At 38.7% G+C, this 19,445-nt stretch overlaps 1 protein-coding gene, 1 long non-coding RNA gene and 1 pseudogene across 12 annotated transcripts in view; all 3 read right to left on the bottom strand.

Annotated features, from left to right (window-relative positions):
- LOC117256950 (uncharacterized) overlaps positions 1–19,230 on the bottom strand; it is a 34,544-nt gene extending 15,314 nt beyond the window's left edge. For 4 of the 10 annotated variants that reach the window (XM_078168515.1, XM_078168502.1, XM_078168512.1 and 1 more), the window contains exons 1-10: positions 19,145–19,230; positions 18,924–18,950; positions 18,503–18,784; positions 18,012–18,308; positions 16,468–16,779; positions 16,172–16,231; positions 16,019–16,072; positions 15,855–15,920; positions 15,468–15,515; positions 15,314–15,382 (exon numbers count right to left, since the gene is read on the bottom strand). In XM_078168515.1, coding sequence (XP_078024641.1) covers positions 15,314–15,382; positions 15,468–15,515; positions 15,855–15,920; positions 16,019–16,072; positions 16,172–16,231; positions 16,468–16,779; positions 18,012–18,308; positions 18,503–18,784; positions 18,924–18,950; positions 19,145–19,178 — 1,249 coding nt within the window. In that variant the 5' untranslated portion in view covers positions 19,179–19,230. Of the gene's footprint in view, positions 1–12,756; positions 13,414–13,496; positions 13,544–14,962; positions 15,065–15,313; positions 15,383–15,467; positions 15,516–15,854; positions 15,921–16,018; positions 16,073–16,171; positions 16,232–16,467; positions 16,780–18,011; positions 18,309–18,502; positions 18,785–18,923; positions 18,951–19,144 lie in introns of those variants that run through there. The other 6 variants (XM_078168487.1, XM_078168495.1, XM_078168484.1 and 3 more) reach the window with 5 other exon arrangements.
- Positions 2,128–10,047, bottom strand: LOC144463801 (uncharacterized; annotated as a pseudogene). The gene is made up of 7 exons (XR_013491822.1): positions 9,932–10,047; positions 9,698–9,724; positions 9,284–9,565; positions 8,793–9,089; positions 8,361–8,429; positions 2,622–2,903; positions 2,128–2,432 (listed from the first exon to the last, which is right to left on the bottom strand). The product of XR_013491822.1 is annotated as an uncharacterized LOC144463801 (transcript).
- On the bottom strand, positions 4,081–8,096 carry LOC117256448 (uncharacterized). The gene is made up of 4 exons (XR_004501644.2): positions 8,011–8,096; positions 5,387–5,405; positions 4,669–4,745; positions 4,081–4,405 (listed from the first exon to the last, which is right to left on the bottom strand). It is a non-coding gene; the product is annotated as an uncharacterized LOC117256448 (long non-coding RNA).
- Positions 19,231–19,445: the final 215 nt, after the last annotated feature.

The raw sequence follows: 19,445 nt of genomic DNA, 5'->3' as shown, positions 1-19,445 counted from the left end.
TGGGTGCATATAAACACCCTTCCTGTTTCTGGTTTACCTGTTTCATCACCAGAAGCTGGTTTCATGAGAGTTGTGTCAGCAGGGGTCAGAGTACCTGCAGCAGGGAGGGTTAGACCTGTAATAGGACACACAAAACATGAACATTAAAATGACAAATATCTCAACATTTTTTTGACAAAAGTCTTTGTAAATTATTGAGAACATGAGTAATTGTATGACCTGTCTGTGGTGGCACTGATGTTATTGAAGGAGAGAAAGAACTACCAATGTCACTTGGTGTACCAACAGTCTGACCTGCTGAATAAACAACATTACATTTCAAAATAATCATGATACTCAGAAAAACACATGATTTGCAATTAGATGAAGTCACATGAAATTGGAAATTCTAATTTTACAGGAGTTACAGAAGAGTAAATGTGAAGAATGGTGAATAAAAAAAAAACAAACTTTTAAAACTTTTAAAATAACACATTTGGCTAGTTATTAGTTATTAGTGATAATATTATTACTAATAACTAACTCATATTAGTAAGTTATAGAAATTTATGTTTGCTGGACCCTGATCAGGGCTAGCTCTGAATTTATGGTGTCTTATAAGCCCATGCGAGCTGGGCATAGCTGATTGCATGACACAATAATAAAGATTTATTCATTAATTCATTCATTTTCATATCCTGAGCACTAATTATGGTCATTGAATGTGTGACCATGGTTAGCCAGTGAACATCATTCTGATTCTGATGTAAGTCGTTCTACGGCGTCTCTCTAATTTTACAGTCAGAATTCACTTTATTTAAGAAAATAATCTATGTCAGTGCACATGCTGTAGCAGTACAACAAATATGTAGCCTGGTTCCAGACCATAGACCCCGCCCACTCAACTGAGTAGGCTTGCATCTCTGGTCTGGCATGCTGCAATGAATTTGCGATTTATCTCCTCCAAACATGGACGGACCAATGAACGCCGGGGGTGGGGGTGAGTCTAGCGATTAGCCAATCAGCGCCACGCCGATGTCAAGCTGTACGCCGGTGGGTAGCTGGTGAGGATAGCAACAATTGCGACCACTACAGATCCTACAGACCACATTAACGGTGCTATCAAGGTATTTTTTTTTTCTTCAAATGAATAAACTGTCCTACCTGTGGTCATCAGAGATGTTGTCACAGTCTGTGTCACGCCTGACTTTTTTTCCACAATAGCTACAATAAAAGAAGACAGATCTGAACCTGTCACTTTCCTGCGAGGAAAACTGTGTGACTTCAGCAAATTTCACAAAACTAGAAACCAGAGAACACTGACTCTTTTTGAAATACAGCTGTGGTTGTGTATATACAAAGGTAGGCTATGTATGTTTTGTTTGTTACACAGTCAGATTTCACTTCATTTAAAAAGTCTATTTCAGTGCACATGTTGTTAACAGTGTAGGATGTATTTATGTCTTCTATGACCTACCAGTCAGGCTGTATCTGTCACTGTGAGGAGACAAAGAGTTGAGTTCACTTCCCAAAGTTTAATCACAGCTGGCATCGCTTTGTTGAACTGAACGTAGACGTCTCAGCAAATCATCAACTGTGACAGTAAACTGGCAGAACCTCTGATTGGTCGAGGTCATTGTCTTCCATATCCTGCCTGTTACTATTGGGCGAGTTGCTTCTCCAAAGTACAGGTTACATCTGGTATCATGATCAGCAGGTCCAGGCAGAGAGCAGGCAAAGAGAACGTAGTCACCGTCAAAATGTTGAAGTGTCATCTGTGGTTTATAACCTGCAGAAAGATGAATGCAGAGTCATCAAATACAAAGTGCTATTCTGTTATCAAGTGCTCTTAAAAATGGCTTTGGAATTGTAAACAGTGCTGACATTTGTGCCACCACACATCATGTTTCACAACTAAAATGTGTGTCATTTGATGTGAGTTTGTAATATGATATACATTAAAGGCATACAGTGAAATCACATATATCATTGCTCATGATACAAATATTCTGACACTTTCAACCTATTAAACTAACAAAAAGCATATGTGTACTGGCTTCACCCCCAGGTGGTATTTAAATTGGAAATGAGGCTGTCGATCAGTTGATTTAATCTGAAACACCTAAAAATGGTAGATGGGAGAAATGGTCACTCACTGTGTATGGTGATGGAGGATGTGCCACTGTGTGGAGATGGATAATTAACCTCTCCAACCTTTACAGTGTAAAAACAAGTTACTTGAACCTCAGCAGGTGAACTCTGATGTGCCATCTCCAGCAGCTCAGTTCCAGTCAGAGTCGTCAAACAAGAGAAGACTCTGACTGCTCCTCCACTTAGAGTGTAGAAGTTACACTGAGACACAGAAACAGATGATGGAGGCTGACAGTTCAGTGTGACTGAGTCTGTGTCGTTGATCACCGCTGGATTCACTGTCAGTTTAGGAGGAAGAGATGCTGAAAATATAAGCATATGTGTTGGATTAGATAATTGAGATTGTATTTATGCAAATAATTCTCATGATACATGTAATTGTGTTGTATTGATGTATTTTGAAGACTTGTTGTCAAAAGGCACTTTTCTGTTTGTGCTGATACTGTAGCAAGACATAATAACATTAGTCCATAGCAGCAGGGTTCACTCACTTCTAATGATGATGGAGGAAACGTCACTATGAGGAGATGAAGACACAGTCATGTAAAAACATGTCACTTTAACCTCAGCAGGTGAACTCTGGTGTGTCATCTCCAGCAGCTCAGTTCCTGTCAGTGTCTTCAGACATGAGAAGGCTTTGCCTGGTTTTCCTCTTCCAATGCGGATGTAAGACTGAGACACAGAAACAGATGATGGAGTCTGACAGTTCAGTGTGACTGTTTCTGTCTCTGTGATCACTGCTGGATTCACTGTCAGTTTAGGTGGAAGAAGAGCTGAAAATCAAAGATACACACATGTTATATCACGTGAAGACTATGAGAAGAAAATGTGTTAAACAAGTTGTAATAGTAAGAGAAGATGTAACAGTAAAGAGTTAACCATTGATTTTAATGTTGTATTTCGCTCAATCTGATGCAAAAGTTTAATAAATCATGCTGATACCAATACATAACGAGCTGAGATCATTATCAATCTGCCACTAATACAATGGTAGAAACAGACAAGAGTTTTAACTTACACATGAGGGCGACTAACAGCAGGTGTCCAGCCATGATGAAGCTGAATGATGCTGATGTCCAATAATCCTTTCACGAATAGACTTGTGCCTGACTACAGCACTATGATGTACTAAAGTGGCATTTAGCAGACGTTGCTCTCAAGAAAACCACAGCGAGCATCAGAGGTCACAGGCCACAGAAACACACACACACACACACACACAAATATCTTTATGAGACCCAGTATGTGTGGCATTGTGTATTTAGTTCACCTTTACCACAGTGTTGACTAACTGCTTCATAGAAACTTAAGTTTCATTTGATTTCTAATTGTCTTTTGTTTTTGTTTGTTTTACTTGTTGCTTTTTCTAAACTGGCAGGACTTCTGCTGACTCGTGCAAAAGTAAAGCCAAACAACTTCAGTTAGACTTAAGATGGAAAACTTAGGCTACAGTAGGTATTTAATGCAGGATTTTACATTTTTGAAACACCTGCACACACTTGTTGTGTAAACAGATATACAAATATATCATTCAGATATGCACAGATATTGCACTTTTTCGACAAGCCAACTTTACATTAATCTTGTTTTCCTCCAATTTCCCAAAATTTTAAAATTTTTGTCAGCAAAATTGTGCAAAATGACCCACTGCAATACTGAATTATACTTTTTGTATTACATCCCTTGCTATTTCGATTTTTAATTGTGACTGGTGACTCACTGAAAATATAGAGTATGTATTTATATGGGTTTTAAACTGAGCTGTTATGTAGTTATCATGATCAGTTTGGCATCTCCACTTTGTCCTGAGTGGTATTAAAACTGGATTTCATATATTTGTCCAACTGTATGGACATGCTGTCCCCCAGGATGATGTTGAAGTTAATGATTTGCCATAAACACTTCATCTTAGTGCATCAGCGCTTTAATAGTTTGAATTCATGTTGTTTACAGAGTTAATGTACAGAAAATACACTGTATCTATGGTACATGTTTATATCACATAAAGCATTGTGACACATGAAACATGTTATCTACTGACCTGACTTCTGTTTCTGTCACTTCAACTATTCAGAGTTTCAAAGCTGGACTGAGCCATTTCACCATAATGTCTGCTCTCTGAGAAAGTTATGTAGATAAACATCAGTTAACCCGTGCATAAAAAAGCAAAGCAAAAAGATGCAAGAAAAACATTGTTTGGATTTCATATTGACTTTGGAGTGCTGCACACTGTGTCTGTCAAGGCTGATGTATCAGAGGTGCTGCTGTCGTCACTCTGTGAAGACAAAGAAACACACATGACTTAACTCAGTGAAATAAAGTAAATGTTTGCCAGCATTATGCATTCATTAAAGTGTTTATCATACTTTTTATTCTACATCTGAGAATGCAAATTATCACAAGTGTACTGTAATGTCATGTTATACCTGTTTAAACTCTGGCCTCTTACAAGCATCTTAGCAGAACCTGCACCACCCAGTGGCTGATCAACATGTCTATGAGCCTTTTACTTTATTCAGGAAGAGAAAAGCAGCTCACCAGAGGAACATTCATAGGTGACGATACTGTAGGTTTCATCAAAACCATCCAGCAAACCAGTGACAATTGTTTTCGGTCTGAATAGAAAAAAATAGAAAAAGCAGGTTTTGTGAAGAGTGTGTTTTCATTACAGAGGAAAGCAAAGGCTTAGTACACATTTCACCATAAATATACTTTATTATTCCCCTAAAACATTTAAATGATGTGACTGAAAAGTGTGAATCTCTGCTGTGGTAATATGCAATGATCCTTCCCTTACAGATGTCTCTATTACTCTGCTGGTTCCTTCATGTCAACACCTACTTACTGCTGCAGCGTCCTCTATCGTCCCAATCTCCTCAAGTTTTGTCAGTTTTTTAATTTAACAAGGATCTAGTGTGATATCCAAATATGTATGCTATATCATTTATGTTTTCATTGTGCTTAAGGGTTTTAGTTCTCTGAGCAGAATTATCACTGCTGCTTTGATTTTTTCAATGGTCCCTCAAAGAACCTTGTTGTCAAATGTCTATGTGCCCCTGAGCAAGGCACTTGATCTGCAACTGTACCAGTGGAGCAGCTCAGACACAGTCAAAAGAGGATTGTGGTTGTCCTCAGCAGCTGGCAAAATAAATGTCTGAAACTATTACTGTAAACTGGTGCATTGATGGAACAGAAGATGCGTACTGGTTCTCACTCTAGTTTACCTATTAATAGTTTAGAAACCAAGATTTCTCACCTCTTGGAAACACTTTTTTCTGGAAAAGAAAGGACAAGAAAGGAAATATGAAACCACATCAGACATTTGCAGCTATTATAGCTTCAGAATTTAGACTGAAAACTCAGTAAACTCTGGTGAGCTCAATTTTTACCAGTCCTGCTTTGAGTAAAGAGAAGAGCCAATCCAGGCAAGAGAACCCCCACAGTCACAACTGCTCCAACACATGCCTGCCTACACTGTTAACATAAAGGTCAATACAACCATCACGCTGGTGAACAGCACATATAGTTACAGCAAGGCTAAAAACCTTGAGTCCTGCTGGTGAACCTGAGAAACAGTAATGTTCAAACTCTGGGATTTATCACTGTCAGCCATGAAGCTTATTCTGAGGGTATTTATTTATTTATTTATTTATTAGATCCCCATTAGCTGCTGGAACTTAACAGCAGCTACTCTTCCTGGGGTCTCACCAAGTTCATCAACCAAAAATGCAGCAAATATAAAATACATTCACATTCATACTCACAAACAAACACGACACAAGACACCTGCTCAAAACCTAATCCAAATAATACTGTAGCTCTACATACTGACAATTCATTTCAAATTCATTTTTAAGGATCACTTGACATTGCATTTTCTGAGTTACCATAATAATAAAAAGGAAGCAACTAGCTCAGTTTTACACCTTCCAACCAGATATATAAAGTCCAACATATAAACAGTAAAAATATTCTTTCATACCTGCTGGGTAAATAAAAATAGTTTTAGCTTTTCTTAAAACTCATAACCTTACTTTCTGGGACCAGAAAAAATGGTAATTCATTCCATGCCACCATTGCTCTGTAAGGCATTGTTTTAAATTAGCTCTACATAGGGGTAACAAAAACCCACCCTCAGATGACTGTCAAGATAGTGTGTATCTGAAAAAAAATGCTAAAGTCCTGTACAATATTTCTGGTGTTTTTGTTGTTATTATGTTTTTGATAAGACATATTAGTGAATATTGCACCCTGCATTTTACACTAAACCAAGCTAAACAGTCATTCATTGTACTTTGTTTGGTATGGGCATTGAAGGACTAAACGAGCCGCTTTATTTTGGGCTACCTGTAACCTATTCAAATTACTTCCTGATGTACTGGACCAAATTACAGAACAATAGTCTAAGTGTGACAACACCAGTGCCTGCACCACTTGCTTCAATAAACGATTAGGCATAAATTTTCTGCAGTGTTTAATCACAGCCATACCTCTACCCATTCTTTGCACTATTTGATCTACTTGGTTGTTCCAGGACATTTGACTATCTACAGTAATTCCTAATAATTTTACCTCGGTTACTTGTTCTATCTCTGTATCACCCATGGATATGTGAAGCTTAGGTGCTTCTCTTAATGAATGTTTTGAATCTAAAACTATACATTTGGTTTTCCCCTATTTAGAACCAGTTTATTTCTTATCATCCATTTTTCTGTTAACTCTAATTCTTAGTCAATTCATCAGTTGTATGTGCTGATGTGTAAATTGTGGCAGTGACATGATTCAAAATCAGAGGAAAATCATTAATAAATATTGAAAACAAAAGCGGCCCCAAACAACTTCCTTGTGGCACCCCACAACTCACAGCTCTCAGCTCAGAATAACTACCATTAAAGTATACGGTACATTTCCTATCAGTCAAATAACTTTTAACCCACGCGACAGCAGATGGTTCAAAACCATAACAACGCAGCTTATTCAATAACACATGGTGATCAAGAACATCAAATGCTGCGCTCAGATCTAGTAATACAGAACCAACAATTTTTTTATCATCAGTTTCCTTCATCCAGTCGTCTGTCATCTGAGCGAGTGTTGTAACCGTGGAGTGTCGTTTTTACAATTTTATTTTGATAATACATTTGCTTCTTTGTCTTATTCAATTTTGTTACATGATTCCTTAATCTATGATAAATATCCCACTGTAGTGTATCCCCTGATCTGATTGCTTCAGCCTTGGCTCGATTTCTTTCTGCCGTATTATCTCTAAATTCATTATCCAACCATGGAGCTTTAATATTTCTCACTGTGAGCTTCCTTATTGGTGCATGTCTATCAATAATTGACATTAGCAAATCATTAAACACATTTAAGGCCCTATTAGAATCTTGTTCCTGAAAGACTGTAGACCAATCAATGGTAGGGTAGTGCAAGAAGTTCACTACTAATTTTTGTTGTTGTTAATATACTTTCAGGACTGTCACACATGATTTTTCGCAAAGAATAGTATTAGTTATGACAGAGAACTGAAGCTGCACTTGCATTTAACTAAATGCTATGATCTGTTTCATGCTTCACCATCAGTGGCTCAGGCTGTGTGACTATCAGCACAGCCATTAGAACCTCACACTGAGCACATCTGACTGAAGACGTAGCTTTTTTGGTGCTCATATCTTTTGAGTAGATGTTTAACCCTCTCAAATGGAGTAAATCTTAAGATGCAGTGACTGTGAACACGCAACTTATAGAGCATAAATACATTTAATAATCAGAGACAAACTGTTTTTAAGAAAGCTAGAGAACTGCACCGTCCCTGGTGTGCTAACATCCATGTAAAATAAGTTTGACTTTCTCAGACAAACACATCAACACAGTTCTCACCAGTTCTTCTTTTGCAGACCATTGCAGAAACCAGCACAAGGACCCCCACAGTTACTCCACAACCAGTCACAACTGCTACAAACCTCCATATACGCATTTCTGCTTTGAAACAATAGAAGCCACAAATAAGAATCCGCTATGTTTCTCATGACGTTAAGGAAAAACAGGAAGAGAGTCATGGAGGCTTTTAAACTACAACACCAGTGCACATATAAAATGGCAAACCCAGTATTGCTTTGTAACTGATAGAAAAGTTATTAGGTAAATTAGGTTAGAAACATAATTATATCACTAAATTCAAGTGGCAAAGAATTCAAATAATTTTACACAACACAATAACAAACACTGACCTGAAGCTGTTTCCTGAGGGGTTGCAGGGTTAGAGACTTCTTTAGTGCCAGCCGTGCTGACGCTCCAACCTAAGTGCACAGCCACAAACATTTTTAAACATCCACAATAATGCATGTTTGTATTTTCATGCAATAACAAGAATCTTAAGTCTACCTGTTGTTTCATCACCAGATCCTGGAATTAGAGCAGTCATATTGGTATCTGTTTTTCAAGGGAACAAAAACACATTAACATCAAAACAACATATAAAGTCCATTGCTGTCATGTGCTGAAGCAACTTTATTTTACTTGAACACTGTAGGCTAACATCTGCACAGTTTGCACATCTGCAAAGCAAATTCACACCTAAAAAATATACCTGGGCACTTTTCTCATGCTGATACTACATGCAGATATAATAATATGTGTAGATGGGAGAAACAATCATTCACTGTGTATGGTGATGGAGGATGTGCCACTGTGTGGAGATGGATAGTTAAACTCTCCAATCTTTACAGTGTAAAAACACGTCACTTAAATCTTGGCAGGTGAACTCTGATGTGCCATCTCCAGCAGCTCAGTAGCTGTCAGTGTTTGTAGACATGAGAGGACTTTGGCTATACCTTCACTTAAAATGTAGAAATGACACTGAGACACAGAAACAGTTGATGGAGGCTGACAGTTCAGTGTGACTGAGTCTGTGTCGTTGATCACCGCTGGATTCACTGTCAGTTTAGGTGGAAGAGATGCTGAAAATATAAGCATATGTGTTGGATTAAATAACCATTTTTTTCTAATGATAAATTCATAATGGTAGAGGATGCCCACTGAAAATCTTCTAACATGTATTTTGAAGACTTGATATCAAAAGGCACTTTTCTGTTTGTGCTGATACTGTAGCAAGACATAATAACATTAGTCCATAGCAGCAGGGTTCACTCACTTCTGATGATGATGGAGGAAACGTCACTGTCAGGAGATGAAGAACCATGGCTATAAAAACATGTCACTTTAACCTCAGCAGGTGAACTCTGGTGTGTCATCTCCAGCAGCTCAGTCCCTGTCAGCGTCTTCAGACATGAGAGGGCTTTGGCAGGTTTTCCTCTTTCAAGGCGGAAATAACACTGAGACACAGAAACAGATGATGGAGTCTGACAGTTCAGTGTGACTGTTTCTGTCTCTGTGATCACCTCTGGATTCACCGTCAGTTTAGGTGGAAGAAGAGCTGAAAATTAAATATACACACATGTTATATCACATTAAGACTGAGAAAATTCCCAATGAGCGATTGTGACCAGACCAGAAAACAGCCTTACGCCTGGTCATGAAAACTATAATATTAAATGCAGGGGCTGACCTTGTGCTTTCTTCTCAGAAAATGAATCTGTTGGAGAAGAAAATGTGTTAAACAAGTTGTAATAGTAAGAGAAGATGTAACAGTAAAGAGTTAACCATTGATTTTAATGTTGTATTTCGCTCAATCTGATGCAAAATTTTAATAAATCATGCTGATACCAATACATAACGAGCTGAGATCATTATCAATCTGCCACTAATACAATGGTAGAAACAGACAAGAGTTTTAACTTACACATGAGGACGACTAACAGCAGGTGTCCAGCCATGATGAAGCTGAATGATGCTGATGTCCAATAATCCTTTCACGAATAGACTTGTGCCTGACTACAGCACTATGATGTACTAAAGTGGCATTTAGCAGACGTTGCTCTCAAGAAAACCACAGCGAGCATCAGAGGTCACAGGCCACAGAAACACACACACACACACACACACAAATAGCTTTATGAGACCCAGTATGTGTGGCATTGTGTATTTAGTTCACCTTTACCACAGTGTTGACTAACTGCTTCATAGAAACTTAAGTTTCATTTGATTTCTAATTGTCTTTTGTTTTTGTTTGTTTTACTTGTTGCTTTTTCTAAACTGGCAGGACTTCTGCTGACTCGTGCAAAAGTAAAGCCAAACAACTTCAGTTAGACTTAAGATGGAAAACTTAGGCTACAGTAGGTATTTAATGCAGGATTTTACATTTTTGAAACACCTGCACACACTTGTTGTGTAAACAGATATACAAATATATCATTCAGATATGCACAGATATTGCACTTTTGAGAGATATGAAATAATTCAGATTTTTTTGTTTAATAATGGACATAATGTGGCTGTGCTGAACTTGACAGAAGATGGTAAAATGAGGAACTGAAGTTAGGGACCGTCTCAAAAGCGTATGCAAACTAAGGGGCCTTTAGTGATTTTCAATAGCTCTTAATTCTGTTTTCTCATACAAATGTCGAGCCAACTATTTTCATCTGTACCTCCCCCAGTGCATTTACAGTTTTAGTTTTGTAAAACAAAAATGCAACAGGGCCCATTGAGCTTTTTTTTCATCATTGACACGACAAGCCAACTTTACATTAATCTTGTTTTCCTCCAATTTCTACAAATTTCCAATTTTTGTTGGGAAAATTGTGCAAAATGACCCACTGCAATTCTGAATTATATTTTTTGTATTACATCCCGTACTGTTTTGATTTTTAATTGTGACTGGTGACTCAATGAAAATATCTTCTTCTTCTTCTTCTTCTTTCGACTGTTCCCTTTAGGGGTCGCCACAGCGAATCATCTGCCTCCTTCTAACCCTATCCTCTGCATCCTCTCTCTCACACCATCTGACTTCATGTCCTCTTTCACAGCATCCATAAATGTCCTCTTTGGTCTTCCTCTAGGCCTCTTGCCTGGCAGTTCAAACCTCAGCAACCTTCTACGGATATATTCACTATCCCTCCTCTGAACATGTCCAAACCATCTCAGTCTGGCCTCTCTGACTTTATTTCCAAAACATCGAACATGAGCTGTCCCTCTGATGTACTCATTCCTGATCCTATCCATCCTCATCACTTCCAAAGAGAACCTCAACATCTTCATCTCTGCTACCTCCAGCTCTGCCTCCTGTCTTTTCCTCAGTGCCACTGTCTCTAAACCAAACAACATCGCTGGTCTCACCACCGTCTTGTACACCTGTCCTTTTAATTTTGCTGGTACTCTTTTATCGCACATCACACCTGACACTTTTCTCCACCCATTCCAACCTGCTTGCACACACTTCTTCACCTCTTTTCCACACTCTCCGTCACTCTGGACTGTTGACCCTAAGTACTTAAAATCCTCCACCTTCTTTATTTCTACTTCCTGTAACCTCACCATGCCACTCGGGTCTGAGTACGGCTAACCTACATACCTCTCCTTTCCTGGGCATACCTCCACCTCTCTAGATTTTCCTCCACCTGCTCCCTGCTCTCACTACAGATCACAGTGTCATCTGCAAACATCATAGTCCATGGAGATTCCTATCTAACCTCATCTGTCAACCTGTCCATCACCATAGCAAACAAGAAGGGGCTCAGCTCCGACAGCTCTCATACATGTCCGTCACCACTCTAACACACTTCTCTGCCACTCCAGACTTCCTCATACAATACCACATCTCCTCTTTCGGCACCCTGTCGCATGCTTTCTCTAGATCTACAAAGACACAATGCAGTTCCCTCTGACCTTCTCTGTACTTCTCCATCAACATCCTCAGAGAAAACACTGCATCTGGAGTACTACTTTTTCTTGGCATGAAACCATACTGCTGCTCACAGATGCTCACTTCTGCTCTCAGTCTAGCTTCCACTACTCTTTCCCACGGCTTCATTGTATGGCTCATCAACTTCTCCCTCTGTAAATGCCACAACTCTGCACGTCTCCCTTATTCTTAAAAGGCATTAGGCATCCTCTCACTCTCTGAGACCTTGAAAAACCTAGTCAAAAACTCTACTGCCACCTCTCCTAGACACTTCCATACCTCCACATGTAGTATATCATCAGGGCCAACTGCCTTTCCACTCTTCATCCTCTTCAATGCCCTCCTCACTTCATCCTTACTAATCTTTGCAACTTCCTGCTCCACAATGGTCACATCTTCTACTCTTTGTTCTCTCTCATTTTACTCATTCATCAACTCTTCAAAGTACTCTTTCCATCTTCCCATCACACATGTGGCACCTGTCAATACATTCCCATCTCTATCCTTAATCCACCTAACCTGCTGCACGTCCTTCCCATCTCTATCTCTCTGCCTTGCCAACCTGTATAAATCAGTCTCTCCCTCCTCACTGTCCAACCTATCATGCAAGTTGTCTTACGCCCTTTGTTTGCTGAAAATATAGAATATGTATTCATATGGGTTTTAAACTAGCTGTTATGTAATAGTAATAATAATAATAATAATAATAATAATTAGTAGTAGTAGTAGTAGTAGTAGTAGTCATAGTAGTTGTATAACACAAAGCAGTAAGTATGGTATTATTGGAAGGCTGTGCGCTAACAAATAAGCATAGCAGTAGGTTATAAATTCATGTACATTTATTCATAATGCGTAGTCACAGAAGGCTCCGAAGAAAAAAAAAATCCAGATACAAAAAAATAAGAAATATCAACATTAATGAGAAAACCATTAGAAAACAAAACAAAAATTACAATAAAGAGTGAAATTCCACTTTAGTTACACAATATAAGAGTAAAACTAAATACATTTTCAATCTTAAACTGAAAAAATGACATGTTTGGAACCCGTGCTGTGGATTATACATCATACATTTTTGTTCTGGTTACACAGTCAACACACAGTTGCTGAAGACAAAAAATTAGCTTGGACTGGTCGTTAGTCATTACAGACAGTTAACAGTTAGTTAACATTAGTTAAATATTCGTTAAAAAAATTTGCTAAACTGAAGGCAAATTAGTTTAGAAAAGAACCAGCGTTGGCGGTTAGCTACCAAGAGTAGCCACTGACTAACCACAGTCTATGAGACTAACTAGCTTACTGCTACTTCTGCTATCTCACTGGAATTTGCACCCATAATTATTTCTACAGTAGTGCCCTCAGGAATAAGGTGAATACAGTATAAAACAGTGTCAGTGTTTCTGCACTGTGCTGTACATTATCCCCTTCAGGTCTGATGCTGCTGGCTCCTCAGCGATGGTGGCATACAAATGGTATGTTTCAAACTGGGAAAAGAAAGAAACTGACTTTAGCATCTATTGATATACAGAGCAAATATATTTTATGTTGACCTTCATGTTAGGCTTACATTCTCATTTTGAGGCTCCTGCCTTTTCACTTCCCCAGAACCTGCTACTGAGAAAGACACACAAAGTAAAATGACTGTTTCAAAGTGTAGCATTTTATTGTTAAGACTCCCACGGGCCGATGTGGATACTCTTAACACACATCACCTGTGGTGGCCACACACTGATTGTCCCTCCTCTCATAGAAACTAGATTACACATGTAACCTTCTGTTGTCTATCATGTCAAGAATATCTCTGTACCTATCCATGACCTAGGTGCAAGATGCCATCGAGGCTTAGCTGGCCCAGCTAGGCAATAAGGACAGCTGCAAACAGGTGAGAGGCCACTCAGTTAGTCTGTCAGGTTGAAAGGCTAGCTTTGAAAGAAGAAGAATTCAAAGCCAGGGTCCACTCTTGTAGTGGCAGCCCATAGCACATTAAGTGCCCCAGGAGCATGATAATGATACAGCGTGTTTCGAGGTTCACGTGACGTCAGATAACTCACCCATCTCTCCCAGAGAGCCTGCCATTTCCTCCGACGAGGTCAGATATCATATGTGACAATAGCTGTGCAAGCCGACTGGCAAAGCCACGGCAGCTGGAAGCTACCACGACTCCATCAGCCTCTTAAGGAAGTGCCATGCAGATAACCATGCAGGTATCAACTTCTACAGACACGTGTTGCCAATCAGTGCTTGGACATCACAGGTGATGTGTCTTCAAGCATATCCACATTGGCTGCTCCTATGGGGGTCAAGTCCCCATATGAGGGTGGAGGGTGTAGAGAGATGGGTGTAGAACACTTCCATCTCTTCTCATACAGCATTTTGCTCACATGTGAAAGAGTGTTAGACCTTAGCGAAGGAGGTTATTTTTGTCACAGTGCAGTGGTGGTTTCCCACAAGCAATGGGTTTTTATTTTAGTTTGAGATGCAGGGCTTGTGTCTTAGGTCTGCATAAGCTGATGGTTTCCTCACTTGTTAATTTAGTAGCATCAGCTCTGTTCAACTGAACAAATGTGAAACCACACTGCACTTTAACTATTACCAGGAAAAAAGAACCAAGCCAGGATTTGTGTGTAGGACAACTATGTGGCCAATCTTAACCCAGAAGAATAATAGTGTTAGTTATGGCAGAGAACTGAAGGTGCACTTGCATTTAACTAAATGCTGTGATCTGTTTCATGCTTCACCATCAGAGGCTCAGGCTGTGTGGCTATCAGCACGGTCATTAGAACCTCACACTGAACACATCTGACTGAAGACGTAGCTTTTTTGGTGCTCATATCTTTTGAGTAGATGTTTAACCCTCTCAAATGGAGTAAATCTTAAGATGCAAAGACCGTGAAATGCAACTTATAGAGCATAAATACATTTAATAATCAGTGACAAACTGTTTTTAAGAAAGCTAGAGAACACTGTGTGCTAACATCCATGTAAAAAACAGTTTCTGACATGCTCAGACGAACACAACAACACAGTTCTCACCAGTTCTTCTTTTACAGAGCATTGCAGAAACCAGCACAAGGACCCCCACAGTTACTCCACAACCAGCCACAACTGCTACAAACCTCCAAATCCGCATTCCTGCTTTGAAACAATAGAAGCCACAAATAAGAATCCGCTATGTTTCTCATGACATTAAGAAAAAAGCAGGAAGAGAGTCATGGAGGCTTTTAAACAACAACACCAGTGATATGGGTAAATGGCAAACCCAGTATTGCTTTGTAACTGATAGAAAAGTTATTAGGTAAATTAGGTTATAAATATAATTATATCACTGAATTCAAGTGGCAAAGAATTTAAATAATTATACACAACACAATAACAAACACTGACCTGAAGCTGTTTCCTGAGGGGTTGCAGGGTTAGAGACTTCTTTAGTGCCAGCCGTGCTGACACTCCAACCTAAGTGCACAGCCACAAACATTTTTAAACATCCACAATAATGCATGTTTGTATTTTCATGCAATAACAAGAATCTTAATTCTACCTGTTGTTTCATCACCAGATCCTGGATTCAGAGCAGTCATACTGGTATCTGTTTCTCAAGGGCACAAAAACACATTAACATCAAAACAACATATAAAGCCCATTGCTGTCATGTGCTTAAGTAACTTTGTTTTACTTGAACACTGTAGGCTAACATCTGCACAGTAAGTATGTCAACTTTAAATATTCATTGGCAACCACACATTCATCACAGACTACATGAGTAATCAGACAGCAAACAGAATTTTAGTATTCACTTGACTGACATTCAGGATAATTGTGTTTTATAGACATAGTCAGTGTTCCTCTTATGAACATTAAATATTGTATATATTCACACTTTGTAAGTATCAGGGTGAATCATTAAAAAACTTTAGAATTACATCACCTGGTGCCGGTTTTACTGAAGTAGAGATAAAACCAATAGCGATACTTGGTGTACTGACAGCTGACCCTGGTGAATTAAGAAAAGTACATTTCAAAATACTCAGAAACACATGCATGATTTAAGATTTAATAAAGTCTCACTTAATATGTCTTAAAATGTGTTACCTGATGTTACAGGAGTTACAGTAGTGGAGGCACAAGGCATGCTAACAGTCAGACCTGATGAATAAAACACTTTTAAAACTTTCAAAATAACAAATATAGTGAGTGATGTGTGATAATCATCTGGATTATTTCTAAATGTATAAACTGTCCTACCTGTGGTCATCAGAGATATTGTCACAGTCTGTGTCACGCTTGACTCTTTTTCCACAATAGCTACAATAAAAGAAGATTTGAACATGTCAGTTTCCTGCGAGGAAAACTGCGTGACTTCAGCTGTTATTGCCATAAAACTAGAAACCAGAGAAAATTTACTTTGTCAAATACAATTGTAGCCATGTATATGCACAGGCAGGCTATGTATGTTTTTCATGTGATGGCTCATTCCTCACAATCATTCTGTGACATTTATCTTATAGTACACACGTGTATTTATGTCTTCTCTGACTTACCATTCAGGTTGTATCTGTCACTGCGAGGAGACAAAGAGTTGAGTTCTCTTCCCAAAGTGTAATCACAGCTGGCATCACTTTGTTGAACTGAACGTAGAAGTCTCAGCAAAATATCAATTGTGACAGCAAACTGGCAGAAAGATTGATTTTTTGAGGTCCTCTTCCCCGAGATGTTTCTTGTTAGGACTGACCGACTTGCTTCTCCAAAGTACAGGTTACATTTTGTATCATGATCAGCAGGTCCAGGCAGAGAGCAGGTAAAGAGAACGTGGTCACCATCAAAATGTTGAAGACTCATCTGTGGTTTATAACCTGCAAAAGTGTATTTTAAGTATTTTATTTATTTTGAACATGTTAAAAAACATTTTTTTAAATTAGCTTCACCTATTACATTGGGTGATACATGACACAGAATTTATACCAGCTGAAATGGACAGTAGATTAAAATACTAGACAAATAGAGGTTTCATTTCTTACAGTGTAATATCCTCCAATAAAGGTTTAGATTTATTTCAACAACTTACAGAAACTTTAGGCAAAAGAAAAGAAAATTGGAAAGGGGTCTGTCCACATTGTACGTTAAATCACGGCGCAAGAAAGAAGCTAAAATAAAGTTAGATGAAGATGACTGGTCAAACATATGTAGGACACAATCTACAATGTCAAGCTCAGATCTGTGAAGGGAATTCATCTGGATAATAGTTCAAGGCTCTTTATAACTCACAAAGTTAAAAAATTATACAGCAACTAACCTAAACATGGTCGGTGGTGGAGAATGTGTGACAACATGTCTGCTGGTCATTTTTATATTTTTTGGGAGTGTCTTCTTACTGGGTACATGTGGTTACATCAGATCAATAATCAGCTTAGAGTTGGATTTTAACTTCAGTGTTATGTATTTGGGAAATGTGCCAACTGGGCTAATAAAGCAGGATATTCATTAGAATATACTATAACCAGGTAGAAGAAAAAAAAAAAAGCAATAATCAGGAAATGGCTGAGTGAGAAGTCTCCAACAACCTCTGATTGGATAGAAATAGTTAAGGAACTTTATGTTATGGAACAACTGACTTTTTCTCTGAGACATGCAACAAAAAATGTGAAAAATACTGGAGAAATCTTGGGAGAAGTTTTAATTCCCCTCATTATTATATGACACACAGAATGGACTTTAGCTTCTGAATGAGTGGAAGATTTCTCCTTCCTAAAAATACCCTGTCTTTCCACAGATCAAAGTCATGGATCATAAGGACCTTTGTGATCTTAAAAGACAATCACGGATGCAAAGGACCCACTGTCCTTGATGCTGCTATGTAACCCTGCTGCTTTTCATTTTTGTTTTACACAATGTTAAGCATTTGCACTTTAACCTATGATGTCACTGCCTGTTGTCCTTGACTTTGTCTATTCTTTTCTCCGACTTGCTCTCTTTCTGTTAGTCTGTAAAAACAAATTTATACCAAAAATTATCCACCATGTCATTTTTGTTGTGCTGATACTGTATGAAGATATAATATCTGTAGATGGAATAAGCAGTCACTCACTGTGTATGGTGATGGAGGATGTGCCACTGTGTGGAGATGGATAGTTTAACTCTCCAATCTTTACAGTGTAAAAACACGTCACTTGAATCTTGGCAGGTGAACTCTGATGTGCCATCTCCAGCAGCTCAGTAGCTGTCAGTGTTTGTAGACATGAGAGGACTTTGGCTGTTCCTCCATTTACAGTGTAGAAATGACACTGAGACACAGAAACAGTTGATGGAGGCTGACAGTTCAGTGTGACTGAGTCTATGTCGTTGATCACCACTGAATTCACTGTCAGTTTAGGTGGAAGAGATGCTGAAAATATAAGCATATGTGTTGGATTAAATAACCATTTTTTTCTAATGATAAATTCATAATGGTAGAGGATGCCCACTGAAAATCTTCTAACATGTATTTTGAAGGCTTGTTGTCAAAAGGCACTTTTCTGTTTGTGCTGATACTGTAGCAAGACATAATAACATTAGTCCACAGCAGCAGGGTTCACTCACTTCTGATGATGATGGAGGAAACGTCACTGTCAGGAGATGAAGAACTGTAGAGATAAAAACATGTCACTTTAACCTCAGCAGGTGAACTCTGGTGTGTCATCTCCAGCAGCTCAGTCCCTGTCAGTGTCTTCAGACATGAGAAGACTTTGCCTGGTTTTCCTCTTCCAATGCGGAAATAACACTGAGACACAGAAACAGATGATGGAGTCTGACAGTTCAGTGTGACTGTTTCTGTCTCTGTGATCACCGCTGGATTCACTGTCAGTTTAGGTGGAAGAAGAGCTGAAAATTGAAACATATGATAAATTACATTAAGAAAATTCCTAGTGAGCGATTGTGATTTAACGTACAGTACAGAAAACAGAGGACAAGTGCTGTACAACCGAACTATGTACAGAACTTGTGAAATAAAGAGGCTGACCTTGTACTTTCATCTCAGCAAAGGAATCTGTTGGAAAAATGTGTTTAACGAGTGAAACAGATGTAACAGTGATGTAAATGTATTTCTCTCAACCTGAGGTAAAAGTGTAATGACACACACTGATACCAACACACAACAGGCTGACATTATTATGAATCTAGCTGCACAAATAAAATGTAGCTGTATTTACAATGGTAAAAATAACAAGAGGTTTAACTTACACATGAGGACGACTAACAGCAGGTGTCCAGCCATGATGAAGCTGAGGAACGTGAATGAACCCTCTGCAGACTGTGTGTCTGACTACAGGGACTTTGACATACAGTATTTTCATTTTGCAGAACTTGCTTGCAGGAAAACCACAGCGAGCATCAGGCATGAATCACACTGACAGATAGGTCACAGAAACACACAGGTAGACTCGACATAATAAACCCCAGTATGTGTGGTACTGTATATTTAGATTGCCTCCACCACAGTGGGGGCTTACTGTTTCAGAAAAAATAGTTTTTTGTCACATCT

The sequence above is a fragment of the Epinephelus lanceolatus genome, chromosome 1 (assembly GCF_041903045.1).
Source record: "Epinephelus lanceolatus isolate andai-2023 chromosome 1, ASM4190304v1, whole genome shotgun sequence".
In the NCBI taxonomy this organism is placed as follows: Eukaryota; Metazoa; Chordata; class Actinopteri; order Perciformes; family Serranidae; genus Epinephelus; species Epinephelus lanceolatus.
Note: the sequence above shows the minus strand (reverse complement) of the source record. Positions and strands in the feature narration are given on the sequence as shown.